The sequence below is a fragment of the Myiozetetes cayanensis genome, unplaced genomic scaffold (genome assembly GCF_022539395.1).
Source record: "Myiozetetes cayanensis isolate MyiCay16 unplaced genomic scaffold, myiCay2020 scf5-8, whole genome shotgun sequence".
In the NCBI taxonomy this organism is placed as follows: Eukaryota; Metazoa; Chordata; class Aves; order Passeriformes; family Tyrannidae; genus Myiozetetes; species Myiozetetes cayanensis.
In genome coordinates, this window is record NW_026087742.1 from 24,089,100 (window position 1) to 24,116,957 (window position 27,858).

At 42.3% G+C, this 27,858-nt stretch overlaps 1 protein-coding gene across 5 annotated transcripts; it reads right to left on the reverse strand.

Annotated features, from left to right (window-relative positions):
- Positions 1-27,204, reverse strand: B4GALT4 (beta-1,4-galactosyltransferase 4). 5 transcript variants are annotated; one of them, XM_050331734.1, is made up of 7 exons: positions 27,083-27,204; positions 12,723-13,200; positions 11,774-12,006; positions 8,084-8,271; positions 3,489-3,611; positions 1,094-1,198; positions 1-639 (listed from the first exon to the last, which is right to left on the reverse strand). In XM_050331734.1, exons 2-7 carry the CDS (start codon positions 12,985-12,987, stop codon positions 498-500), a joined length of 1,056 nt encoding a protein of 351 aa, XP_050187691.1. In that variant the 5' UTR covers positions 12,988-13,200; positions 27,083-27,204; the 3' UTR covers positions 1-497. The 5 variants fall into 5 exon arrangements, with proteins under 5 accessions (XP_050187691.1, XP_050187692.1, XP_050187695.1 ...); XM_050331735.1 differs by lacking the exon at positions 27,083-27,204 and adding an exon at positions 26,926-26,997; XM_050331738.1 differs by lacking the exon at positions 27,083-27,204 and adding an exon at positions 26,953-26,970.
- Between the last annotated feature and the right edge of the window lie 654 nt (positions 27,205-27,858).

Consider the following 27,858-nt stretch of genomic DNA (forward strand, 5'->3'; position numbering starts at 1 on the left):
TGGAGTTCAGCAGACTGCATTTATTGAGAGATTTTTAACATCTCCTTGACCATTACCATTATTGCCCTTCCCTCACACGTGGTTTTTACTCAGGCTAGAAAAATTTAGCTTTTCTTATTAAGCTGGTAGTTGGTGAAGAATTCTTGTGCTTTTAATGAGACCACAAAAAAGTTTAGAAATAGTTGCAAACCGAAATTTTTTTCATTGATTTAGTTCAAGTCCTTTCACTGGACCAGCCCAAACAAGGACACTTTTGCAAATGTCCCAGCAAAAAGTGCATAGAAGACCACGAGGCCCTGTCCCTCAGGTCAGTCCGTAGCTCCAGTCCTCACAAAAGGAAGTTCTCAACCAATCAATTACATGCTGTGAAGGAACACTTTACTTTCTTCTCTGCTACTGAAGCACTCTTCCAAACAGAGTGCCAGCAGCCCTCTGCTCTAACAGCAGCCACAAACAAGATCTGTTGCCATTTCCTAGAACCTGTGTGGTGCTCACCCCTATGAGACCTTGGGCTGCACACTGAAGTCCACTGTAATGTTGATGTACAGTGGGTTGTGTTCCACTGAGAGCAGTTTGTATGAACAAGAATTCAGCCCGTCTGTTTTCCATGTTTTAGACACCTGACGTAGAAGCTTCATCCTGAGGGGAAAGAGGAGAAAAATCTTCACTGATATGCACAGGAGAGGTGTCTTGAGCTCTTTCCCACTTCCTAGTAAATCTGGCAGCAATGCTACTGCCATTATCTATCTACTGGGAATGTAAAGTCCTGTTTTTCCTGTCCTCAACACAGACAATCAGATATGGGGGAATAAAGTGCTTTGGTTTAATCTCTGAAATAGTATGCTTAAATCATATCCATATAACAATAACTTTGGAAGTTTCTAAGGAACACCACCCAGTCAGTTCTACAAAGATCTCAGGCACAGAACAACTGCCAGCTGTGAACAGTGGTGTCACACTGTGGGGTGGCCCCCACAGCCCCTGGGTACCACAAAATGCCTATTGGGCCTAGAGCAAAGACCCTGTCCCCCAGGTGCCTGGCTCCCAGACACAAACCAGGACAATGCAAGGTGGAACACTGTTCTTGACTCACCTCTCTTGATTCTCCTCGTTCCCATGGTCTCGGTTGTGGAAGATCATCGTGTACCTGGCTACATCAGCAGACGGCCTCACCACCTTCATCTTCTGCATCTCAACCCTGGAAGAAGCAATAGTGGTATGAGGAACACAACAGCTATAAGCCAGCTGTTAAGGGGAAAAAAACCCAACAACTGGAGACTTCCTTTTTTGTAGATGCCATGGAAGCAAGTATAGAGTTGTAAAAACTCATCTGCATCTCTGCCACAACCCATTTTGCCAGCAAAACGAGGCTCAGAGTTGCATTTCTGGAGAAAAGGTCTGTTAGGTGTATATGTCACCCTTTCTTTTGAACGGAAGCAGGTGGTTAGTACAGTAGAGATCACACAGAGCTTTAGGCACACATTATACAGCAGAGTATGTTTACATTAGTATTGACTGGTCTGCTCTGTAGCAAGTTTCCACACCTCTTGCAACAAGTTTATCTCTACTCCTGCAATAAAACACCCATAACTTGATAATTCTCCACTTAAAAAGAAGGAGGGGAAAAAAGCTTGTTTTCTTCTTTAATAGCTGGCAGACAGCTGCAAAATTCTTATGTGTTCACATGAAGAAAATTTCTTTGAGAACAATGGCAGAAACACTGAGCCCCACGCACGGATTTAAGTGTCTGACATCAGGCACTTGGTTGGAGCTTGTGACCTTAAACATATCTGTGGAACACAACAATTTTGCTCTGACAGCAGAAGGATTAACCTCTTGGCTAGTCACTCAGCAGCTGAAACAGCAATAGGAAACCAAGATTTGAAAAAACTTGAGCCCTTTTCAGATTTCAAATGGCTTTGTAGCAATAAATTATGAAACAACTACAGCAAATGATCTGAAAAGTCGCTTGGTGATGCATGCCTTAGGAAGGGCCAAAAGAGACCGTCACGTTTAGCCTGGAGGCAGTATAGTAGGACCCGAGAGCCCTCCGGGCCCGAGTTCTGACAGCACTGAAGGGATGCTGCCATCTACTGACTTCACTCAGAAAGGCTCCAAGGATGTCTCTGCAAAACAACCCCCACCCCGAAGCAGCAAACTTGCCCTTACCTACCCCTTGCAGACTCCCTTCCAAGCCAAGACCCACCCAAGAAGAAAGGCACGAGAAGTTGCAGTGCACATGCTGTGTTGTATGACTTGATTTCCACACCAAGACCAACAGCTGCAAAGTTAAGAGGTGCCACGCACAGGCATCCCTTTCAATTCCAACCCCTTGAAAACATCTTAGAGACTCTCAGTAAATCCTGCTGGTCTGCTGCACAGCTGCTTCTCCAGTGCCCACAGGAGTATCTGAAACACCACTGTCACCCACAGGAAGCTGGGAAATAAGATGGTACCAAGCCACACCCTACCACGATAAAAGCCAGTTCCCCAAGAGGTCACTGAGAAGCTCGTGTGTCTAGGTAGGGGTTGGAAGGAAAAAAAGTGATTAACTGTTGACCAATTGCTAAACTGACACAGTGGAAAAACTTTCATTTGGAAGATCCTAACTTTAACCCACTGGATCCCCTATGCAATTATGTAACATCACCGGGGATATGACTTTCATTTCGCCAGCATTTAATCAGCTGAAAAGGATAACAGCTTAAGAATGAGAGTTTGTAACCCAAGTTACAAACTAACAGGCTCTGCCAACAGAGTTTGCAGGGCTGGGTTTGTGTTTTTTTTCTGTTGTTTATGGGTTTTTTCCCCACCCTTCACTAACAGCAGTGCAGGATTAGAGATTTCTTCCTAAGCACAGGGCAAAAGATCAATGTAAGTTTTGCTGATTTCCTTGTCCCACTAAACCTCTCTCAACTAAAAAAATTATCCTACTTTGACAGGCACATCTTCAAAACTAGTTTTAACAAGAGCAAAGGATATATGCATATATATGCAGCCTTTCTAAAATTCAAGTTATTTTCTATCTTTATGATAATCAACACCACCCACATACAAACTAAGCCCTGGCTGGAGTAAATCATGGTAGCCAGTGAATGCAAAACACTCCCACACTTGCAAAGTACTGGAACTGAATGCCTTTGTGTCTCTGGCAAACCACACTCTAAATTCAATCTCATTATTTCCATTATAACCAATTTCCAAGCGAGAATACAAATACTGTGTGGCTGAGACAAAGCCAAAACAAATCAAGCAAATACCTTAACCCACACCCAACCATCAACAATGCTGTCAGGAAGAGGACAAGGACTCAGGCATGCCTAACCCTTGCAAAGGGGAAACTGCTCACAGAACTGCATCTTGCACTTCAAATCCCCACTGCAATACTGTTTGGAACTGAACCCCCTGTAGTGCTCTACTTTATGAGGCTTGCTGTGAAGTCACACTAATTTTTAAAATTTTTTTTAAACCAATTTCTCATTGTTTACCTGATTCGAAGGTCATCATCTTCTCCACCCCAACCCCAATAGTTGTTAGAGAATCCATTAACTTTGGAAAACTGATCTCTTGTTAGAGCAGTTACACCTCCAAAATATCCCCGGTACCGTAACCTGGAGGTACACAAGAAGAGAGAATGAAGAATAAAAAGTCAGATTTTAACAACAATGAAAATATCACCCTGAAACTCCAGATCTAGACTTGTCTTTCACAGAGTTAAGGGTGCACAAATCCTTGTAGCTGATCCTGTTCTCTTCCTCTTTTGACAAAAAGGTGGAGATTTGCTTTAGGCCAGAAAAAGTTAACTCTCCAACAGAAAGAATGGAGTCTTCTTCAGTAGCTTCTCTCTTTTTATACTATTCCCCTTGCTAGCCAAAGAGGCACTTCACCTCAGGGACTCTGATGTGTAGAAAACAAAGCTACGCACTAATATAGTGGAAGCTTTGCAATAATGATGGCAACCCATCGCCTATCTGAAGAGCTGAATCTGAAAAACTTGGAATGAAATCAGCTCGCAGCAAGGGGGCATGTGCTATGGGATACCGCAAGAACAATTCCAGGGTAAGGCGCAGTGCAAGTTACTTAGTAACCCAGTGTAATGGAGCTCACCTCTAAAGGAGATCAATTTCTAACTTCTACCTTCCTCCTCCTGAAAATTGCACCCACTTTAAAAAGGTGTTTACATACCATGCTTATTTATCTTCTTACACCATTCTGCTAATTGCTCTTCATTATGCCTTCCTCTCTTTCAGCCCTTAAGGGAACATTACAAACCAGCCTCTACCACCCTGTCCCTGTCAATTCCGGTGATGTGCATGCGGCTGCAGATCGCATTTGGATTTCTACATATATGTGAATCTAAACAGATGAACAAATTGCCAGGGCTAGAGAGTATCCATCATCACAATTTACATGCCAGACAAGCAAACGTGCAATGCTTATTATTATTCCTGGTTTACCATGAATATAATTTTAAAAACACCAAGGAAAAAACAAAAACAAAAACCACCCTCAGGTTATTTTTCCTGGCTGATTTTTATTCCTGTCATATCATCACAGGAGAATTGCTAAAGGCTGAAGTGGCCTCTGGAGATCCAGTAGTCCAGCCCCTCTGCTCAGAGCAGGGTCTGCTAGAGCAAGTTGCTGAGGACTATGTCTGTTCAGGTTCTGTGCATCTCCAAGGATGGAGGCTCCATAATCTCTCTGGGCAGCCTGTTGCAGTATTTGACCACTCTCAAGGTAAAAAAGCTTTTTCATACGTGTAAATGGAATTTCTTGTATCTCAGTTTGTGCCCACTGCCGCTTGCCTTTCACTCAGAAGGGTCTGACTGCACCACCTCTACTGCCTTCCATCAGGTATGTACACACCTTGCCAAGACCCCCCCCCTCTGCCTTCTCTGCTCCAGGCTGAACAGTCCCAGCACTCTCAGCCTCCCTTCACATGTCAGATCTGCAATCCCTTAATCATCTTCACAGCTCTTCTCTGGACTTGCTCCAGGACATCCAAGTTTTTGCTGTTCTGGGCAACCCAGAACTGGACACAGAACTCCAGATGTCATCTCCATGGTGCTGAGAAGAAGGGGACAATCACTTCCCTCAGCCTGCTGGCACACCCTTTGTAATGCAGACCAAGATGCTAAGGGTACATCACTGGCCCAGATCCTTTCCTGTAAAGCTGCTTTCTAGACAGCTGGCCTCCAGCAGCTACTGGTGCATGGAGTTACTTCTCTCCAGGTCCAGGACTCTGCACTTCCCTTTGTTGAAATTCTTTAGATTTCTGCTGGCCACATTCTCCAGCCTAACAAAGGCCCTGCTACAAAAACCACCCCTCCAAGATTTCTATCTTCTGAAAATTTGCTTAAGATGCAAACTGCCCTATCTTCCAGGTTACTAATGAAGATACTAATCAGTACCAGCCCCAGTATTAAACTCTGGGGTAAACCACTAGTGACTGGCCTCCAGCTGCACTTTGCTCCACTGATCAGAACGCTTTGAGCCCACCAGTTCTGACAGTTTTATCCCATGTCACTGCCCACTTACTAGTCCATATTTCATCACTTTGTCAATGGGGCTATTATGGGAGACAGTGTTGAAAGCCTTCTTTAAGATAAACATTATCCACTACTCTTCCCTCATCCAGCAAGCTACTCAAATCAGAGAAGGCTATCAAGTTGGTCAGGCATGACTTACGAACAGATTTGTTCTTCCTCCTCTGTCTCCTCTCTCGGAGGAGACCAACCACAAGGTAGAGGAGGCCCCATCAAATTTTAATTATGCATTACTACCTTAAGACTTCTGCTATAGGTGCTCCAGAGAAATGCAGTGAACAGGTGGAATGGACAGCAAGAAGGCTGGAGGGCAGAGCCTTCCCCAGCCGTGCCTTCAGGCTGCACTGCCTGTCACTAATAGTACCATATCCCCTTACTCCAGCAGCCTGGCAGGGTTTGGGAACTGACTGCCAACCCATGCATCCACATAAGGCACCCCACTGCTTGCTTATGCACCCCATAATTCCATTCCCCTACACCACTGGAGAGGCAGACATCGAAGGAGCCAGAGCTGGGATGTATCGGTAAGAATGCAGCCTGTAGATCGAGGGAGGTGATCTCTCCCCCTCTACTCGATCCTAGTGAGGCCACATCTGAGGTTCAGTTCTGGTCTCCACTTCTTCCCTGAGGACAAGAGAATATCAGCTCCTTTGGAATTTTTAAAATCGGTCTGAAGAAACTGTACTATAGGAATGGTCAAGTAGGAAATGATGTTGTGCTGGTCTCAAAGAAATAGCTTAGCTAAGATAAAAAAAGGTTTTCCACCCTTATCTTCAAAGCCTTAATACATAAACCTTCTATCTAAAGAATCTAAAACTGAGTTGTAGTTTATGTAGCTAAAGATAAGGCACTGGCTCTCCAAAGGAGCATGGCTGCTAAAATTACTGTGCACTGGATCACCATAGGAGATATGCCCCTAGAAAAAAAAAAATCCTCCCCCTAAAAAGGAAACTCAAAACCAAGCAAATAAACAAACAGACTGGAAAAAAAAAAAGAAAAACCCACATTCATGCCCCAGATGCTTTGTGTTAATACAGAACATGTGTGATTTCGGTTTTCTGTACCTCAATCTGAGCAGTATGTCTCAGCGTGCTCACCTCAGCTGCAGCAATGTGGGATTTCAACCTGTGGTCTCAGCTCAGTTCAAGTATCATTCTTGAGCTCAGGTTCTGAGTCCCTTCAGATGGACCCAGGAATTCCCATGAAAGTAGAGCATTATTATCCCCACTTCATGGATGTGTAAACACAGGCAGTGACATAGAAAAACTATGAATCAAATTCAAACCACCAGTACACTCTACTGAACGCTGGTGCAGGGTATTCACAACAAAAACATTTTGTCTATACTCTTTAAAGCCAAAGCATAAAGCTGATCTATACCTAACAGCTCCTTTACAGAAACAGGAGAAACATGAGAAGACTAACAGTAAGAAGGTCTCTTAATAAAAGCGAAAGTCCATCTACAGGTTTAACTAAGCAAAACACTTGCAGGAACTAAGGCACAGAGGGTTAACTAAAGCCCCTCAAGCTTTGTGCCATGTTATTAGCCTGAATTCTACGTGCCTGTCAATTAACAAAAGCTAACTGACAGCTAGGTGTTTCTGTTCCTTTGGTGCAATGACCATCCTGTAACCTTCAGCATCCTCTCTGCAAGGCACAGTGCTCCAAATGCCCATCACAAGCCCAGTTCATATGCATGTGTTCGAGTTTTCGCTAAATGACTGGAAAGTGAATATTATTCTGTATAAGAATTGGCCCATCCCACCTCTTTCTCATATATTTAACAAAGCAAACCCAGAAGCGAAGCACAAGTTTACTTCAAAGTACTTTGAGATCAGCTTTTGCAAAGCACAATTCTAATCGATATTTAGAGTGATGTGACGTGAAGTGAATCTTGAAAGAAACAACTTCAGTGAAAGCACTTCAGTCATTAAACTCACCAAGTTCACAAGCCTTTTTTCTCTGAGGTGGACTGAACCTGACTTTTCACTTTAAATTATTTATATCACACAAGCACTTAGGAGGCCCATTTAAAAATCAAAACGATCCTGTGTCAGACACTGTTTAATAAAATTATTAAAGGACAATCCTATCCCTCAGCAAATTCTCACAGTTGAGCTCTCAATATCACATATTACCTCTTCACCAGCAAAAGTAAGTGCCAAGTTTTGTTATAGTAAGATTACACCCTCAAATCATAGGACCAGTGAAATGCAAATGCATTTTTAGCTTTGACAGAAGGTCTCAGCACAACATCTGGCACGTTGCTTTTCTCTCAGAACACCCTTTAACTTGACCCTTAACAGGAGCAAGCACGACGACAACGATCCTTTGTACAGGTGACCACAAGGCAGACCTCAGAGATGTCTGTACAGATCTGTGCAGTCAGAAGGCACTCCAGAGTGAAGCGTCACCACCAGAAACCTGATGTCAAGAAGAAGAGTAGATACCAGCATACAGCCCCACCTGAAGATGAACATTATAAGTAATATGGCATTTCCCAGTTTGATATTCTTTCCATATTCCTGGGTTCCTACCTGTATCCAGTATTGTTCCTGCCAACTACAAGGTGCTTTGGTTGCGTGTCACACATGTAAATGTTAAAGTCATTTTCTGGCACCAAATCCACATCATGGAAAATGAAACAGTCCCAGTTTGCTTCTTTTAGGGCCTCTAGGTATCCTACATTCAGCAGTTTAGCTCGATTAAATTTGGTGTTGCCAGCCTGTGGAAGAGAATGGAAAAAAAAAAACACTGAAGAAGGTGTCACAGAGTTTGAACAAGAACTACTGCCAGGTACTGGTTCTGATCACACAGTTTGCAACCACGTCCATGGGGCACAGCCTTTACAGCAGTAACTGCACAAGGAGCTGCCCCATAACACTGGGCACAGCATCGGAGTGGCCAATGATGCAAAGGGTTTCTTCAGTCTCACAAAAACACTCAGCCAGGGCCAGGAGAGCCCACTGTTATCTGGGCACCAGAAGTGTGAGAGATCCATGATGCAATTTAACTGCCATTGCTGCACCCTGTCCTGAAGTTCCCATCAGGCTCCGTAGCAAAAGAGGTATCAGTACCCAGTTTAGAAACTGGTGTTCCATACAACCAAGCCAGTAAGGCTTATGGAAGGCTTTTTTTTTTAAAAACAAACCAAAACCCAACCCCCACATTAATCCCATACTAACTAGTTTCTAGACGTCAGAGCCCTTGCCACAAACAATTTATGCTTGTCCACACCCAGTTTCAGGGATAGCAATGCTGACAGAGTTCCCTGTACTTCCTTAGATCACACACAGGTGGCAGAGTGGGAAGTAAAAAGCGTGTCTCTTCATTTTTAACTCCTACTTGAAACCTGATGATGCTGCTGCACGGGGCCACCTCCTAGCACAGGACTTCAACTGACTTGTACTAGTCTTCATTGTTAGCTTTTGCTATAAGTTAGTTTGTATTTGCTTTTCAAAAATATGTTTTACCTTTAAGGTATAGGTATATACATACACACATAGTTTTGTAAGCTTACCACATCAACATTCACTGCAGAGCAATAGGTGTGCTTATCTTGCTATTTATTTTTTACCTGGCTACACACAAGTTCCAGCCTGCAGAAGGTTTTCTGCCCCTGAGGACAAAGTGGTGATTTCCCTCAAGTTCCCACGTGGGAGCCAGAGGGTCAAGCCCAGCACTCCCAGAAACAGATAGGGCAGGCATTTTCCAGAGCTAGGAACCTGGTGTATTTGAAGGAATAAAAAAGACATTTTCTAGAGAAATTGCTTGGAATTCTAGCAAATTTGCTAGAAGGCACCTGGACAGAAAGAGGTTCCATGGAAAATGAGAAAGAAGCTGGCCTCCCCAGGCCAAGGTGAGCTGTAGGGAAAAAAATGTTGTACACAAAGCACGTTTTATTGCTCTAAAAAGTAATGCTTTGCTCCAAAGCAGCATTTGTTCACCATCACTAACAGCCATCTGCTCCTGCACAAAGAAGATTTATGGGATTTATGGCTCTATACCTGCAGGCCGGAAAATACGATTCAGTACCCACTCCGAGAAATTAAGAGATGGGTAATCAGTTGCTTCCATTCTCAGGGAATAAATTTTACAGGGAAAATTTAGTTAGAGTTCACTCAAAATCTATGATGTAAAATTTCTGAGTGGGATTTTTGGTATGTTGTGGGGGGGGGGGGGAAGGAGAGGATTTGTTCGTTTTCCTTAAAATGTCCCATATATGAAAACAGCCATCAGATAATCTCCTCCTGATGCTGAAAACATAGGTTATTGAGTGAACAGAACAAATCCGATGGCTGGTAAGGTACATGTGGAAAACATCACTTGTATTGAGTATCAAACCCAGCCTAGTTCAGGAGCATCATCTACCATCTGCTGAAGTTCTGTTTTCCTCATCAGTGCAAGCCACCACTGCGGCCAAATGACAGCTGATGTTGCTTTCCAGGAAGGGCAGTTTTCCATGTCAGACCACATGCTGAACAAATAGCAAGATTTACCCTCATATTTTATCAAGGAGAGAATTGTCCTCCTTCGTTCCTATGGAAGAAGAACACTGACCACAAGATCAACTCATGTTGGGAAAGGAATTATTCCCTCTTTAGGGATTACAAACTCACACTGTTTTCAGGACAGCACTCATGTATGCACACATATACGCAGAGAAGCACAACTTTCAAGATTTTACAAGCAGCCCATACAGAAGAAATCTGGAGTACACCCTTCAATAGCTCACAGAAAAAAAAAAAAGACCCATTCACTAATCTTCCTCCAAATTAGACTGTGTATTTTAATAGTTAAATCCCATTTTTCTTTCCTCAAAACATATTTAAAACGATTAATGACATCACAACTGAAGAGTAAAAATGGATTTTCTCTAGAAGATTTTTGTTAGACTAGTCTTTGGGTATGCCTATCCATATGGAAAAGCTATGTGAAAGCTTCCAGTCTTCCGTGCAAAATCTCTGCTAGAACAAGTCCAGACTTGACAGTGCTGCTCACATCAGACAAAGCTTCCATACTTCCGCGTTACTTTTTGCTAACATGACAACAGCAGTTCTCCACCTCACATATTTCAATTAAATAAGAAGGTATAACCATTCTCCCAATGATTTATTGCTCACCACTGCTTCCTACCTAGAATGAATCAATAGATGTACAATTATAGTACATAATAATGCAGGAAAAAAAGCCTCGTTTTTTCCACTCTACAGGCCACATGATGACTCTAAACAATGGAAGAACAGTCCATTCCAAGTAAAAATACCCTGCCATGACTTTTGTTGCTGTTCTGCTGAAACACTCTGCAAAAGTGTAAGGTTTCATCTAGAATGCACTGCCTCATTCTGGTTAATCGACCCTAGCTGCTTTAAACAGAAGGAAAGAGAAACTGTAATAATTTATCTCCTTTTTCACCCACTGTCTGAAAAGTCTGTTTAGAGTCAAAGCAGAATACATAAGTAAATGACAGTAAAAGAAAGTAAACATGATAAGAGATCAAGGAAAAGATAACATATTACAAAAGAGAAATATATACGTCTTCTAGCTCATGCAAGTAGAACATAAACACTTTGATGAAAGACAATGTGGTACAAGTCTGCTCAAGTTTTAGCTGCTAGACCCAGCATCGCTAGAAAGAATGTAAATAAAGAAATTAATAAATCTTTCAGGAACCAAGTGCTCTGCCATGACAACTTCTTCCCATCATCCTTGCTGGGCAAATAAAGTAGCTACAAGCAGTAGCTGTTGTGTTTAGTTTGAAAAAGCAAAAGTATGTACAACATATGATACACACAATTTACTAAACACAACAGCCAGCAAGCAGATGGGGGAGAAGGGCTAGATACAAACTGAGGTCTTTGATTCAAACAACTCCAAGTGTAAAGACAGAAAACAGGTGAGCCTAGTCACAGTGTGCATACTGTAAGAGAAAGGACTTGCACTAGCAGTGTAGAAGGTGCTTACCTGGAACACTAATTCAGAAAGAGTAAGTTACTTAGACTGAGAAATCAACACCAGTTAAAAGACACTGTTAATATTCCCCAGCAGATGAGATCTTACAATGCTACCAGCAGTGGCTGCAGGCAGTGTTGCATCTCTCTACAAGCAGAAGTGCTCAAAGCAGGCTTGGAGGACTGATGCCAGAGAGCAGAGGCAGCAGCCTCTTCCCAGGCTGCAGGGCACCAATATTACCCTCAACCAAACACATCTCTGCCCTGTTGCCTCACCTGGTGAATAACGTAGATGCCGTAGTCCAGCTGCTGCCTTTGTAGGAAGGGGTGGAGGTGCTCCAGGAGGTACAGCAGGTGCTTCTCTCGATTGCGGTGTGGGATAAGGATGGCCACGTGCTGCAGTGCTGAGCACTCCGTAGGGTGATACCGGCCCTCGGCTACCTGAGGGTTCTCCTTTTGCACTTCTTCTAGTGTAACAGATGGTTTGAAGGTGAGTTTGCTGGCACCTCCTGTAGGAGAAGCACAAAGAGTTCTCCTGAGTCATTTCAGGTTGTGGATAGACCAGCCACTTAATGAGGCACTCTGTAACCAGTACAAGAAACCCAGGTTTCCTTGCCTTTCCGAGAGAAAACTACTGCTACAAGGACATTATGCAGGCAGTGGAAAGAGAGGGTATCAAGTGTTTAGTTGCTTAAACTGGATGTCCAGCCACATCCAGGGAAAAAGAGCTTCAGCACAAACAGCAGTTGTTGGGAAGACAAACACTGTCACCACAAATATCCCCCTTTCCTCCTTTCCCTGAGCTTTCATTGCTGAGCATGAGGAATGGTATGGTCACAGGATATGGAATGTGGGGTCAGTAGTCCAGGCTGTGTCAACTCCCAACCTCCTGCCCACCCCACCAAATTTTAGAGGGCCAAGAAAGAGAGAGACAAAGCCTCAACAGAGTACAAACGCTGTTCAGAGTAGCATTACCATATGGTGCATTACCATAGCTGTTTCAGCCAAAAATGCAAACCACAGCACCATATGTGCTGCTCTCCCAGTTGGACCCAGCCCAGGCAGTCTGTGCCACAGGTCACTTCCTCATCCAGAAGCGCTTACTGCAACTGGTTGTATTGTATTTGTTTCGCAGGAAAGATATCCAACTGAAAAACCACAAGGAAGTCAGCAGTACCAGAGCAGATTAACTTGTAAAGAAGGAGAGAGATGCATCATCACTTACGCAGGTACGGAGACAGAGCTGGGCAGGGACCCAGGGACTTCACCACAGGAACATTTGCAATTGATTTGGTCTTTGTTTCCTCTTGACTGTCCACCAGGCTAGTTACCTTCCTGAAAACCTCCATCACACTCTTAGCTTTAGAAATTTCCTGTCTGGAGTCCACAAAGTAACTGAATGTGGTCCATAGCACCATCAAAAACAAAGTGACAAGCACCAATACTTTGAATTTAGAGAAGAGGTGAAAAACATTCAAGCTCAAGGCCATGGTTCTCCCTGATCTGCAAGCTGCTTCCTCTGCTCTGATGCCAAGGCAGGTCACTGCATATCCAGTGGGGATGAAACCAAAGTTCCCAATGAGAACGTCAAAGTAAGGAAGTAAAGCTGGAGGTAGGGAGGGATGCCACACTTCCTGCAGTTTTGCAATTCATGGAGCCATAGTATTGTTTGCTCTTCAAATGTCACAAAATACAACTGTAACCTGGACCACAAAAACAAAAAAGGAAGGAGAGAGTTAGTTTCTATCACCTCCACTGCTACACCTTCACAGACTCCATGAAACCAGCTTATGACAATATACAAAAGGAAGAGCATGTACAAACAACTGGTCAGAAAATAAGACACAGCCACAAACAAGCTGCACGATTTTACGTAAATAATTTTCCTGTTTTGTTCTCCTCTCTGCCTTTTCTTCTTCCTTTTTTTTTTTTTCTTTTCAGGTCAGAAAGTGCAACCACTACCCCATGTTATGTCTGTGTACGGTGCCTGGCAATACCCAGGCTTCACTAATTCTATTCCTAGCAAAATTGACAGCAGCTGCAAAGCAAGAGATTCTGCTGGCTATGAGTAAAGTTAGCTCCCCAACAAAATGAAAACCACATGAACTTCTGCAGAACTAAACTGTTTTCTTCTGAAAGAGAGTATTATTGATGCTACGTTGCTCTGCACAACGCAGGGTGAAATCTACAACATTTGAATGGCATCAAGAAATCATTCCTCCATATCTGCTGCCTGTCAGTACCACCTCAGGGGTCTTTGCCCAGTATTCCCCTCTTACGTGCTGCTGCAGGGGGCAAATCTTCCTGCTGTTTAAGAATAAAGTTCATTCTTTCAGTGTTAGGTCTGTGAGGATCCAATCCTTTGTTCCATTTCCTGCCCTCTTTCAAGAGCTCCATTTTCATACAGCCTTTCACTGACATCATACTACAGTTACCACTCAAGACTTTTGGATGGTATTATCATCTCATAGCAGAGAAAGAATAAAATTTTAATAGAGAGAGCTTTGATATAGAAAACACAGAAGAAAACTGCTACCTGTGAGAAGAACAAGGACTGAGGCTAAGTGAAGCAAAGGCAATGATTAAAGACATTGCACATGAAACAGGCTGGATCAAAGGGAAGAAACATAAAAACATGTGAGGCTATTCTATACCAGCTTCCAAAATATGCATGAGACCCTGGAGAGATATCAGAGGCAGAAAGAATATGGTAACTCCACATTCCCTCTAGATTAGCCCAGGTGTCTTCTGAAGAATTTTGCTGATTCATGGGAATGTATGTGGGAGCCCAATCTAGGATGGACAAGATGAACTACTGGATATACTGCCCAAGCTTCTCGGGATTCTCTGGGAATGACCTGCTGCTGTCCCTCCTGGCAGGCACTACATGAAAGTGGATAACCTGCTCTCTCCATTCACACACAACCCACAGTGTTGCTCTAAGGAAGCAACAGAGCTTTCCACGACCTTACCATTAACAGAGAACAGAGCAAAAAAAAGATAGAGGCTACACCAGAGAAGAGATTATTACTTACAAGTACAGGCAGGGGAGAAAAAGAAGAGAGGGAAGGGTTCTCCACAAACAAATAATAATAATAATAATAAAAATTAAAAAAAAAATTTAAAAAGTGCCATGTAGTCATACTAATAACCACAGTTTTTGAAGACTTTTGCTGGTTTTTGGTTTTTTTTTTTCCCCTAGCTAATCTTCAAGAACACAAGGACAGAATCACCAAAACAAACAAGAAGGGAATTCTGAGTTCCTCTTAGTCCTCCTCTCCTCATATTCTGGCCCTTGAGACCACATTGTCCAATGAATTCTTTCTCATCTTAGATAAATTACACTGGAAACCTGTCTGCCTCATTGTTTTAAAAGATACTGAGAGCACTAAGCTAATTTTTCTTTAACATTCTTTCTCCTGATTTTCCAAACAGGAAAACATCAGAATAGGCTGTAAGGTATTGACAGCATGGGTGTCTATTACTCGCTAAGGAAACCAGAGAACGAACAGAACTAGTTTTTCCTCTGTTGATACCCATTGGCTCTGTTGTCAGAACAGGAAAGAAAAAAACAGTAACAGAGCAACACCCAGCATCCGACTGACCTACAAATAAGGAAACCTACACAGTTTAGGACAGCTGTATACACGTGGTGGAAAAACAAACAAACAAAGAAACAAAAAGAAAATTAAAAAAATCAAAGAGGATAAGCAAATCTAAGCTTCATGCTGGTAACACACACTGTGTTCTACCATCAGTTTGCAGTAAACAACTGGAAAGCAACTTTAAGGGGCAGTCAGTAACACATTTCACTGATCCAGTAAGCTCAACTACTTGTAGTGTATTATCACCAGAACAACAGGGATGCAAATAAAAGAGAAAATGTCCACCCTCCCCCATCAGTTTATACTCTGCAGTAGCTACGTACAGGAAATCAGTGATGAGCTCTATGAACCATGGGAGCGCAGTGTGGACCCCACAGGTAATATCAGCCTGTAATTATTAAATCAAAGACCTTATAATTTGCTTATCTAAACTCTACTTGCAAGTTTCTATGGAATAAACTGAATTGCTGCCTTTCATAACCTCTCAGTTACTGTGCAGTGTTCAGCAGGTGGAGCATGTCCCCCGAGGGGTGTAATCTTCTCCAAAAGAAACCAAAGGCACCACTGTACAAAATGCATGCAAGGGGAGGGAATTTCCTTCCCTGTCACCCATCCCAAATGCATCCCAGATTAACCTTGGCTGAAAAGGACAATATAAAGGTTAAGATACTGAATTTAATATGCAGGGAATGACTATGAAGAGATGTTTGATAAAAATCAATTTATGATTTATTATATTAATAGCTTTCCACTTTACCAGAAGTTAACTACAATTTTTAAAATAAGTTAAGACAGTTGCTTACCACTGATATGCAGACTAGTGCAAAAGGGCTGCCTCCCATAAGAAATTCTTTTTCTCCACAAATAAAATTAAAAATGAACTACCCATGGAAAAAGACATAAAGAAACAACAGGAGGCAATTGGCAGTATTAGTAAGAAGAACAAGGCTCTGAAATACTTTGTTATTGTTGGTTTTAAAATTCCAGGATACAAGTGTAAAATTCCTAAGGTACTAGGATATTAGAATATGAACATAAACTGTGAACTTACTGCACCAACATTAATTCTGCTCTCTTCCACTCCTATTCCAAATCTCACACATATGAATTTCCTTTGTCAGCTGTGCAAGGTTCTATTATATGTAGTTGTTACTAAAAGTTCATAGTACTTGTCTCTGACAAATATTCAGACCATACTACTGTCAGGGTGAATTATTTCCCATCATAATTAAAATCACATCTCCACTGAGTTCTGTGGCAGCAACAGAACGGTGCTCTTGCTTAAAATACACTTGAGTGCTTCAACAGAGCGGCGTTAAGTATGATTACAAGATCACAACCATTAGTCACCTCCAGCTCATCACAACACATAAGAAGAAGGGCAAAAATTCATGTTGCAGAAACCTGCAGTTTGATATTTTGCTGTTATCTATGGAGAATACAATACGTATTTCAAAATGTGGGAGCATGTAGATAGTTTGGTGTTTTAAATGGAAAACCATACACAAATTGATTTACCCACAATTCACCTCACATTATTACTTCACAGGTTAAAAGGTTGTTTGCTTGGCTTTTTTTCCGCTGAGACACAAGAACTGCATGTGCACAGAAAGGCACACCTGATTCTACTAAGAGATGAGGAAGAACTGTACCCTTGTGAATTAAGACGACAAACACAGTAACGAGCTAGCACTTCTATAACTTCTAACAAAGACCTTGCAAACTTAAGAGGACAATAACTGAAAACATGAGGACAAGCCTCAATATGAACTTGCCTACCAGAGAAACAAAAAACTTGATCATCGCCCCTCTGGAAGGTGTTGTGTTATAATTTCACACTAAGGGCTCTTCGTTTGAAAAAGTGATCTTTAACCAGAAAGCTTAAAATACCTGGGTAGTAGGTACCTAGAGTCAAGAATACCAAAGTTTGGACCTTGTTAAAGGAAAACCATTTAAAAAAATGTTAGGCCCAGAGTCTGCTGTTAAAAAGCCATACTTGGAGAAGCAGTATAAAAGCCAGAGTTGTAATACATGCACAAAATAATTATTAAGGGAATAATCTTAATAAAATAATAACTAAAATAGTCATGCAAAAGCTACTCCAACCTTAACAGCCCTGCTACTAAAGACTGAGGCAAAAAAGACATTTAGAAGCTGAACCTTTTCTATGTAACCAAGTCCCCTATTGCATTGAGCAACAGGTCCACATTTTCACTTGTCTTCTTTTTGTTCCCTATGTACCTACGGAAGCACTTCTTGTCATCTTTGATAACCCTAAATCATGGTTAATATATTGGTGGGGGATGAAAAAAGATCATCCAGTCAGACATTTTAACATGTGCAAACAATAATTCAGTCAAAAATTCAATACTAAACAAATCTTGCTCTAAATAATAATCTCTAAGACACTGAAAATGTGGTTCTTGTTTCTATATTTTGTAACTCAGGGTGACTAACCCTCAAACGTGGGTGGGAAAACATCTGTGGTGCAACTGAACTCTTCTCATAGCTCTGAAACCTGACCCTAGCTATATCTGACCATCAAAGGTACCAAGAAACTTTCATAGGGAACATAAAGTACAACGCTTACTAAGAAAATTCTCAGTGAAGCATAACCAAACCTAGTTTAGAAAGTTACAGCTGGAGAGAAGGGCACAGCACTTCAGGCCACAAGGTCAAAACCACCACAGTACACATTTGAAAATCCACAACTGAAAAAATTTAAAGAGAAAAAACCACAGTTATCCAAATTTACATTAATCAGAATTCCAAAATCAGTGAAAAATGTGAAAAGTCCCCATCCACATGTAGATATGCTCATATCTAAACAAGACACTTTAACACAATTCTAAATATATCCCTAATATATTGAGGTACAAAAATAGTGCACAATCTGCATTCCCCAACATCTAGTCTGTACCAATAATCATCCCTGTGCTCTGCAGCTTGTCTGGCCACACCAGTTCTGTAGTTTATGTTTTTTGAAACATGTGCCAAACCTTACTTGCTTGTTCTAAGATTCCCAGCAGTGCTCATAACCGGATACCTGCAGGAGCCGATCAGAAACGCAGAGCCCTATGACTCCTCCATGAACAGGGGGGCTCCTCTGTTCTGATCCCTGAGCCTGCTGGCAAAAACATGAAGCCCCAACTTGCCTTTCTTGATCCAGGAAGTCCAAAATAGTAAGCAAGGTTCCAGCACGGACAAGACTTCTTGCGAAGCAAACTGGGAAAATTAGAACCCTGTCCATTGTCATCCAGGGTTTTCCCAACAGAAATACACATGCATTGGAGTCTGACACACTGTGTAAGCACAGAACAAGTAAGAAAAAGATGTACAAGATGGTTCCCCCTATGTAAGGGCTGCAGGGTCAGCCTACCCATTTGCCTAGCAGCCTGAGTGAAACCACTAGCACTACCAAGCTCAGACATACCCAGAAATACTGGACTAAAAGTTGTTCTTTTTCATCTAAGCAGAATTCCTAAGTGGACAAAGTCAGTATCAGCTGTAAGATTGATAATTGGTAGCCTTGATCTAGATATTAGTGAAGGAAAGTAACCTTATAAACAAAATTTGTAAGTAACTGGAGTTGATAAAAACTTGCTATTTTCCAAACATTGATTTTTTCCCTGATACACTTTTGGGAAAAAATTGCCATAGCTACGCTAAATCCTAGATTCACATGATCACTTTTTTTCCAGTAATAATTAACAGTAATAATAATCAGTGAGAACACACTGCCTAAATTTTATTTTTTGTGCGTTTGCATTTATAACAATTCACCCTGTAAGGAACACTTGCAGGACAGCTCCAGAAAGATATTTTCATTTGATAAAAGGAAAAATTAATTGTTAATTTATAAAAGGTAACTTTCTGACTCTACCTGTTTCACACCGTCCAGTAAGGACAGGTTTCCCATCACACAGGATTTTTCCAGAAGCTCCTGCAACCTCCTCAAGCTCACGCACAAATTCCACAGGCAGCAGAACAGGTTCAGCAATAAGAATTCACTTCAAACTAAATCTACAAACTGTAATAAGTTCAAGTAGGAAATGAAGCATGAAAGAGTTCTTTGGGACTGCATTTATCAGTTCTGTACTATGCAGACAATTATTTATTATTATATCTAGACCAAAATCAAAAGCAGCAATGGGTTTGCTCTGGGAGTATGGCGAAGAAGTACGGCAATCTTCTTCATTAAACCCACCAAGAAGGAATTCAATTCAACCGACAAGGTAGAAAGACCACAGTACAGCATCAGCTGTTCCATGCAGGATAGTTCAAGTCCTCAAGTTTTACAGGTGCTGCCTACATCGGCTCCTTTCACAGGCATTTCCTTCTTTTCAAAAGATTAGTTTTTCAGTAGGGCATTTAGACAATAGTTTTTGACACCTCTTTTACGCAACACTTTTCTAATCCTATTATCTCTTTCTATTTAAAGCCCACCAACTAGCTGCATTGAGAAATGATGAAATCATGGGCTATTTAAAAATAAAACAAAAAAGACAAACAAAAGAGATCCAGTCCTGAAATGAAACCCTCTGCCACTTCTCAGGATTTCAAGCCAAACGAAGAAAGCACATTAAACCACTCACTGCTGCTGCCCCATCCCTCCTTCCTGTAGAACAAGTCACTCCAAAAAGTACTGAGAGCACCTCGCAAGCAGTAGAAACTTTTTATCCAGGAAACCCCACACCATAAAGAGACCTCTGTTACCTCTCACACGCTGCAGAAAAGAGTCAGCTCAAATCACAGGATGAAAGGAAAAAAAAAAGAAAGAAAAAAGTGCCAACACATCCCGCTTTTACCCTGGCCAGAGAGGCTCTCTAGTGCCGTCCCACATGCCCCTCCCTCAGCTTATGTCCCAGCCTGGGATGGCAGACAGCCTCCATCCTCTCCTTCTGGCACAGCAGAACCAGCACTGAGGCACTCAGGCATACCAGGACAGAAGCAATACTGCTTACAAATAATTCCCACAACAAACCACTCAATTAGAAACAAAGCAAACCACAATTTTTATCAGTGCCCTTTCAGCATCTGCTCCATTTGGAGACTTTAAATATTAGAGATACCATTCTTGTTATGTAGATCAAGCTGCCAACCCTCTTGTCCATACCTGTGGAGAAGTACAGGTGCTCCCCCTGTACTCCTCTTCATTATTGCCTGGACATACCAGTTGATGACAACACCACCACTGACAGAAGCATCTACTTTATGCAACCAGCCTGGCTCATAAAAGGTAATTTATTATGACAAGGTTGCCCCTCACTGGGGACTGGGGACTACCTGAAAGAGTTTTTTGCCAACCTTCCTAAGCCTCCTCCCCAGCTGCAGTGTATTAAGCTGACAAACACATTTCCTTCAGCAGAGTTGCACCTACATTAGAGGAATTTATGAGCAAGCCTGTGTCTGGTTAGGTGTAGGTTTTTCTCATGCTTCCAGTCAACATACAGATAACACCCAAAGATTCAGAAAGGATGAGACCTGAGTAGACACAGGTTACGTAGGTAAGAAGGATTGTAGCTAATGTGGAGAGATAAAGGACAGGTACAGCTTCATGATGAGCGTCAAACGCCTGTAACTTGAACCTGTTTGAATTCTTTGTGCAATAAGTACATTCCAAGCTCCAGCAGTAAGCCTCCTCTGTGCCACAAAGTTCTTATCTACTATCAGGACTGCCCATGAGTTTTGAGGAAAGACTTCCTCGTTCCAGACACTTAACAGTGTGGAAAGAACTTTTAGGACTACTGCATGTTTCAGCTTATCAGTCACATAAAGTCTGATTAGTCTGGATTTTGACTATCACAGTCTCAACTTTCTCTGTGGTTCAATTCCCAAACTATACTTTCTCTGCACCAGCACAGGCTCTCATGGAAACATGGCATTAGCTGCATTAGCAGGCAAGCAGTATTTCTAGGAACCTTCTGTAATCCTTTGTCTACACTTCCCACTGAAAAATGTCAGAAAACCTGGTATGACAACCAGCAGAAAAACAGTAGCTCAGCTTTCAGTTGACTAGGCACGGTTATTTTAGGGGAATGGTAACAGACATTTCCAGGCAATGACTGGTAACATTCTACAACCTCTTCAGAACCAGACAATTTTACAGAGGAAACATATGAGTTAAAAAGAAACCGAGCAAGGTGCACTTGCAGGGCCTGGTTACAGTGATAGCCACTGCCAGCTAAAATATTCCAGTTATGTCAAGAATACAGATATACAGATGTGCTGGCTCCCCATTCTTTTCTTACTATTTATTACTTGATAACTACTTGATAACTTGATACTCAACATAAAAGAACAAAAGTACTGGTAGCTCCCACTCCCTAAATTACAAAATAAAAACGATAAAGAATATGTAACACACCAGGAAATAACTGTGGTGCTTTAACCCCAGCTGGCAATTAAGCACCACAGCCACTCCCTCACTCACCATCAACAGTGGGATGGGGGGAGAATCAGAAAAGTGAGAAAACTCTTAGGTTGAGATAAAAACCACTTAAGGGGACAGAAAATAAAGACAATAACAATAATAAATAGAATAATTGTGATCATAATGATAATTAGAATATACAAAACAAAGGATGCAATTGCTCAATACTTGCTGACCGATGCCCTACCAGCCCCTCAGCAGCAGCCCCTAGCCAGCTTTCTCCTCAGCTGACTCACTGAGAACGATGCCATATGTTACGGACTGTCCCTTTGGCCAGTTTGGGTCACCTGTCCCAGGTGTTTCCTTTCCCAGCTTCTTGTGCCCCTCCACCCTTCTCACTGGCAGAACACGGGAAAAGTCCATGACTTAGGGTAAGCGCTTCTCAGCAACAACCAAAACATAAATGTTATCAACATTATTCTCATATTAAATAAAAAAAACTCACCTAAGAAAATTAACCCCATCCCAGCTGAAACCAGGACAATAGCCTGCATACTTTGCTTACACAACTTACAGTCTCCATGCCTGTGGGCATCACGGAAGAAGAAACTGCAGGAGATGTAAATGAGGAAAGGCTTGGCAAGCAAATACAGTAAATCTGTTTCATAGAAAAGGAACATCATAGCAGAAAAGCACTGAAAGAGCACTCTCCACACATCTTTAACTCTGACAGGCAGGACAGAGAAGAAAATACGAGCATCTCAGCATCTCCTCTATCCCTAACAGGGGCACCACTGTTAATCCACTTAACATTATCCCATATGAGGACATGTTGATGAACTGCTCCAGCGTGGATCCCTTCCACAGGCCACAGTTCCTGCCCAATAACCTCCTCCTGCATGGGTTCCTCTCCACAGGCTACAGTCCATGGGCTGCAGCTTCCTTCAGGGCATATCCATCTGCTACGGCATGGGGCCCACTACTGGCACACTCGGTTCTCTCCACCCTGTGCCTCCAGACGTATCATGCACCTGTGAGCTTTACCTGTGAGCTCTACTGATGTCCAGAATAGTAACTACAAACTTCTACCACCTCAGATTAACCAACTGACATGGTTTAACAGTTCCTCTAGACAATCACGGCTGCATGGTGTAACTACACTGCCATAGCTACATAAATCTATCTTCAGGTAGACAAACTTGAGGCAACAATTTCTCCAATGCAGAAGAAATTTCAGTTGACATTTTCACTTAGAGCACTAGAGTAATTTCACTTAGGCCCTAGAGTAATCCTGGCTTCAGCATTGCTCAGTTCTTTACATTTATCTCAAATATTAGACAGTGGACATACAGCTACTTTTAACACTTCCAGTCAATATGGTGAGCAAGCAGCAGACATTTTTACAGTCACATTTCACTTATAAAATTGGCCCAACTCTCCTAGTGCCTAAAACATCACATTTAGACTTCTGAGATTACCAGAAGAAAAGCTTATGCTTTCTTTACTAAGCAAATACAGAGCCTTTTCTGCAAATGACCCAACATCATTACCAAGCACAGGCCAAACGAACAAGAGCTACTCCAGTACTTTCCTGAGACGTAATGAACTCTGATTTTACGCTAGGAAATGCAACCTAACGTCTCTAGGCCAAGAAACACATTTATGAATGGACTCTCTTGTTACACAACTACAGCTGAGCCACTGACCTCACTGTAAGAGACACAGCACTGTCAGACTGAGCGCAGCTGAAGAGACAGAGCGAGGGGCACAGCAAAAAGCACTGGCACAGCCTGTAGCTCCCTAAATGCTTACCGTGGAAATACCTTTTAAAGAAATACAGCACATTTTAAAAACACCTTCCCTTCCAGGATGAGTGCAATATCCTGAAAAAACACATGGTAAAACAGATTTCTGTGAGCACAGGAATCTCATGTCTAATGGAATGCTCAGGTCATGATTCAACTCAGCAATACCTCATCTTTTTTTGGCAGCTGCTGCCTTGTTGGAGTGGCATCAGTCAGTATGGATGACAGATGTCAGAGGCCTTGACACTGTATAAAAACCATTTCAGTCACATTCCTGGCCAAATTCCTCACTCAACTTTCTTCTTCACAAAAAATAACATCTGAGTAAACCACCATATTAGAGCAATGCACATTCTTATTTCAACTTCACAATATCTTTTTTAAATGAAAGTGTCAAACACAGACAGATAAAGCAATACAGAAGTTAAGCTGTGGCTACTTAATAAATTTATAATTTTTAGTTTACAAGTATCTATGAACAAAGTTGTGGAAAAAAATGAAAACTAATAAAGTTGAACATGTATTATGAAAGCCTAACTGAGAACAGAATCCCATTATTTGTTTCCCATGAAGGTGAATGAGAGCATGAGAATTGCACCAAAGACATTCCAGCTCAAGCTTTGTTAGGCATGAACAGATTTTGCTTTTTTTAATTATTATTTTTGCAGTCTTAGTAAGGATTACAAATTGTCAGGGCCTACTGCAAAGACAGCTATGACAAAACTGTGCACATGGCATGACTCTGTTTAGCTACTAAAGGTACAGGACCTATTCCATGTGTTAACACAACTTAAACCTACACCAATTTTCATCCAATCTACAGATAGATATTTCTGCAGGAGAAAAGCTTCAAACATACAATTTAAGGGCTCTAACTCAAACCCTTTGGAAGTGATATGGCCTAGAGCAGCGTTTTCAAATTCAAAACTAGTGCAATGTTGCAACAAGAAATTTTAATCAATTGTCTGTGGAAGTAATTCTAAAACTATACCCCTGAGACTCAGGATACTATTAAACCTTTTGGACAAACAGCTCAGTAAAATTTCAGGCAGAGGGAGATAACATATCATTCTTACATTCAGCTACTAATCTTTTTCCCCATCTCACCACATCTTGCTGGGGTGTCTGGAGATTTAAAGGACACGTGATGTGGGTCCTTCTCTCCTATTCTGTCAGGGCTAAAGAGCTCCTGTCTCTCTACAGCCCTCCTCACTCAAGCGGCAGATGGGCTCTAGCTCTTTCCAGGAAGATGAGAGAAGCTCGAGGGGGATGATACTTAACTCAGAAGCAGAGTGTGGGAAAGTGGCTTCTTTCCAACATTTCACTTGTCATTACTGTGCAGGTTTTACCCCTTCCCATCTCACTGATTAATTAATTTAGCTGCAGGAGTTCAGAAGTCAACCACAGGACTGAAGACTGAGATGAACATTAGTGCTGCAGATGCCCAACCAACATCAGGTCCAAAAATGTTGCTATTTTTTGTAACTGCATACATTTAGGACCATCATTATTTCAGTTTAAAAGTATCATCTGAATTATAATGTATGATGACTTTATCCCACAATTCACTGCCTGACAAATAAATATTACCCAGCTGTTGCTCTCAGGATGACACAATCATAGCTGTAAGGCATGTTACTTGTAGTTATGCCAAAGAATTTAAAACAGAAGACACAATGCTTATAAAATCCCCTAAATATGTTGAAAACTGTTATGAAAAATGTGATGGAAGCTCTCTCGCACTGTTTTACAACATTTTCAAGGTCCCATTTATATGCAACGCAAAAATCTAGTCCTGAAGCAAAAAAAAAAAAAAAAAAGAAAAACAAAAAATCAGCTAGCCAAGTTACACACCTGCTGGGTGACTTTTGAACTACGTATTTGCCAAAAAAGGAGTTTTTCAACCAAGCTCTTGCATCATTCAAACACCCCTCAACTTCTATTTTTTCCTACATATTTATTAAAACAGAAGGACTTATCAGCCCAAACCAGAGAGAAAAAGAAAAAAACAAGCTTTCCAAAATTAAAAAAAATTTCTTTCTTCTAACCGAAAAGTATTTCTGAAAATAAAACACAGCTGTTTCAAAAATGACAAAGAAATACCTACATAAATCAAAAACAAGATCAATCATACTTAAAGGAAGTGTTTACCAAGAAAACTCATTTACAATAACAGTATCTTGGATGAAAGGTGATACTTCACATTATTAAAGAAAGGCTCATGCAACATTAGCAAAGTTTACTGACAAAGTTTACTGACAAAGAATAATATAAATAATACAAAACCCCAAAGCCATCCTTTTCAGTATTCTAAAGAAAAAAAAATAATCTTTAGAGAAAGAACATCTCACATAACTACCAATCTTACTGACAGAAATAGTAAATATTTAAGTTGAAGAATGTGAACTGAACCCAAAGTAGGGGTTTTTTTGTTTGTTTTTTTTTTAACGTTAGCCATTTAAATTACACCAAACTTTCATATTCCTTTCTCTAAACCTCTCTGTTGAAAACTGTCGTCTAACCTGACTCAGCTGTCCCTTGGGAACTTCCGTAGCTGTTATATGAAGGGGTAGAAGAAAATGTTAAATCCACAAGAGATCTTCATTGTTAACTCTTTGAGACAAGCAAGTGTTAGTAAGAAACTGAATGCATGTATTCTCCTTTTTCACTATTACTACCATAGTGCTGTGAAAATCTTAAGTGTACAATCATACCAGAGCTGTACTTTAAACACATTTATATTATGACTCAGAAATAAAACCTTCTTGAATACTCTCGCTCATAGTCTCACTTCTGCTTCTCCTCAACACCTGCAAACACATTTCCATCGTCACCTGAGGCATTTTTGTCAAATGAGGACTCCCATGAACCTGTGCAAGCCTCCTTTCAAGTTCTCTGATCACTACTCTGGAAAACCCAAAATAACACCTATAGCAGAGAATGAAGAAATTTACGTCTCGTCAGTGAAAAAAATCTTAGTGAACAGCATCATTTGCCTGTGGTCCAGTTTCTCCATGTGCGAAATGGAGAAAGTAACACCTAGTACTGCATTTACTTTAACACAAAACCATTCAAAAGCTTTAGTTAAAATGCAAAGACCAGTGCATTACAGCCGTCCTCCTGACTTACGATCCCCGAGCCCGGTACAGCAAGTACTTCCACTTGGCACGCAATTTTTAGATATGTAACTGTTCCCAATTATATCAGCAACGCTACGCTACAGAGCATTATGTACCGACAGACTTACTGGCAGGATCACAGCCCCAGGTCCTGCCTGAGATGCCCTGCACATACAGGGACTTCCCAGGAGCCTCGAGCTGCAGCACACGACCCAAAGTTTCCGCCACGTACCAGATGCTCTAAGGACGGGGCGGCACAATTAAACCAAACCCTTTCGGTGACGCCGAACAGCAGCACCGGCCCGGGAACTCGTCACCCCCCGCGCTCATGCCCATACCCTCTCTCCGCAGTTTTACCCGCTCCCGGCCGTGCTCCCCCTTCTCCGCTCGCCCCCCACCAGCGCAGGCGGCTCCCCCGCCCCGCACACCGAGCTCCTACTGACGGGGCCCGCGCCCCGCACCGCTCCGGGGGAAACGGACAGGAACACGGACACGGACAGAAACACGGACCCGGCCCCGCACCCACCGCTCTCGTGGCGGCAGTGACACGCACCCTGCCCCGCTCCCGCCGTTCCGGGCCGCTCGCACACGCTCCCCCGGCTCCCGGCGCGCCCCCGGCCCACCGCCCACCCGCGCGCGCAGGCGCTCTCCCCGCGCACCGCCCCTCTCCGCGCTCCCCTCACCGCCCCTGCCGCCATGGCCGCCCCTGGGCCGGCGCTCGGCGAGCGGGCCAGCGGACCCTGTCCTCTTGGGTCCTCCGGGCTTCCCGAGCAAACGCGGGAGGCGCGGCTCCATGCCAGCGGCTCAGCGCGCCCGGGGTGCCGGTGACGGTGGCAGAATTGCGCCAGCTCTTGCCGTTTACGGGGATGCTGAAGCGCCCGGGGTTGGGTTTTTTTTTGGAGCTGTAGGGGAGCTCCGCGGGCTTGGGCATCACAGTGTTTGCGTGGTTGGTACTCGTCAGGAAGCCGAGAGTCTCGCTTCCTCTCAAAATGTATCTGGTAGAACTAGATGATCTTAAGGTCCCTTCCAGCCCAGACCACTCTGGTTCAATGGCTCTGTGGTGCTTAGCACTTCTTTACCTCGATGGGGCTCAGCAGGAGTTCTTAAAATCTCAGAAATCATATGCCTGCTTTCAAAACCTAATTGCTCAGAAAAGAGAAAAGATGCCTTTTTCCAAAACCTAATTGCTCAGGAAAGAGAACTTCACCTTCCTTCAGTGAAATCACAACAGGGCTTTTTGTGTCCAACTCTAACAATGAAAAACAAAACAAAACAAACAAAACCCAAACCAAAAACCAAAGCAAAACAGAAAAACAAACCCTTTAAGTGTGCATGCCCATATGCAGGGGTTTATCTGTTATCATCAGGTTTCTGAATATTTGAAAAAAGCCTCAAAATCAAAGGTGTTTTCACCTGCAATACTAATTAGATCACAGTATGGATTAACCACAGTTCATAT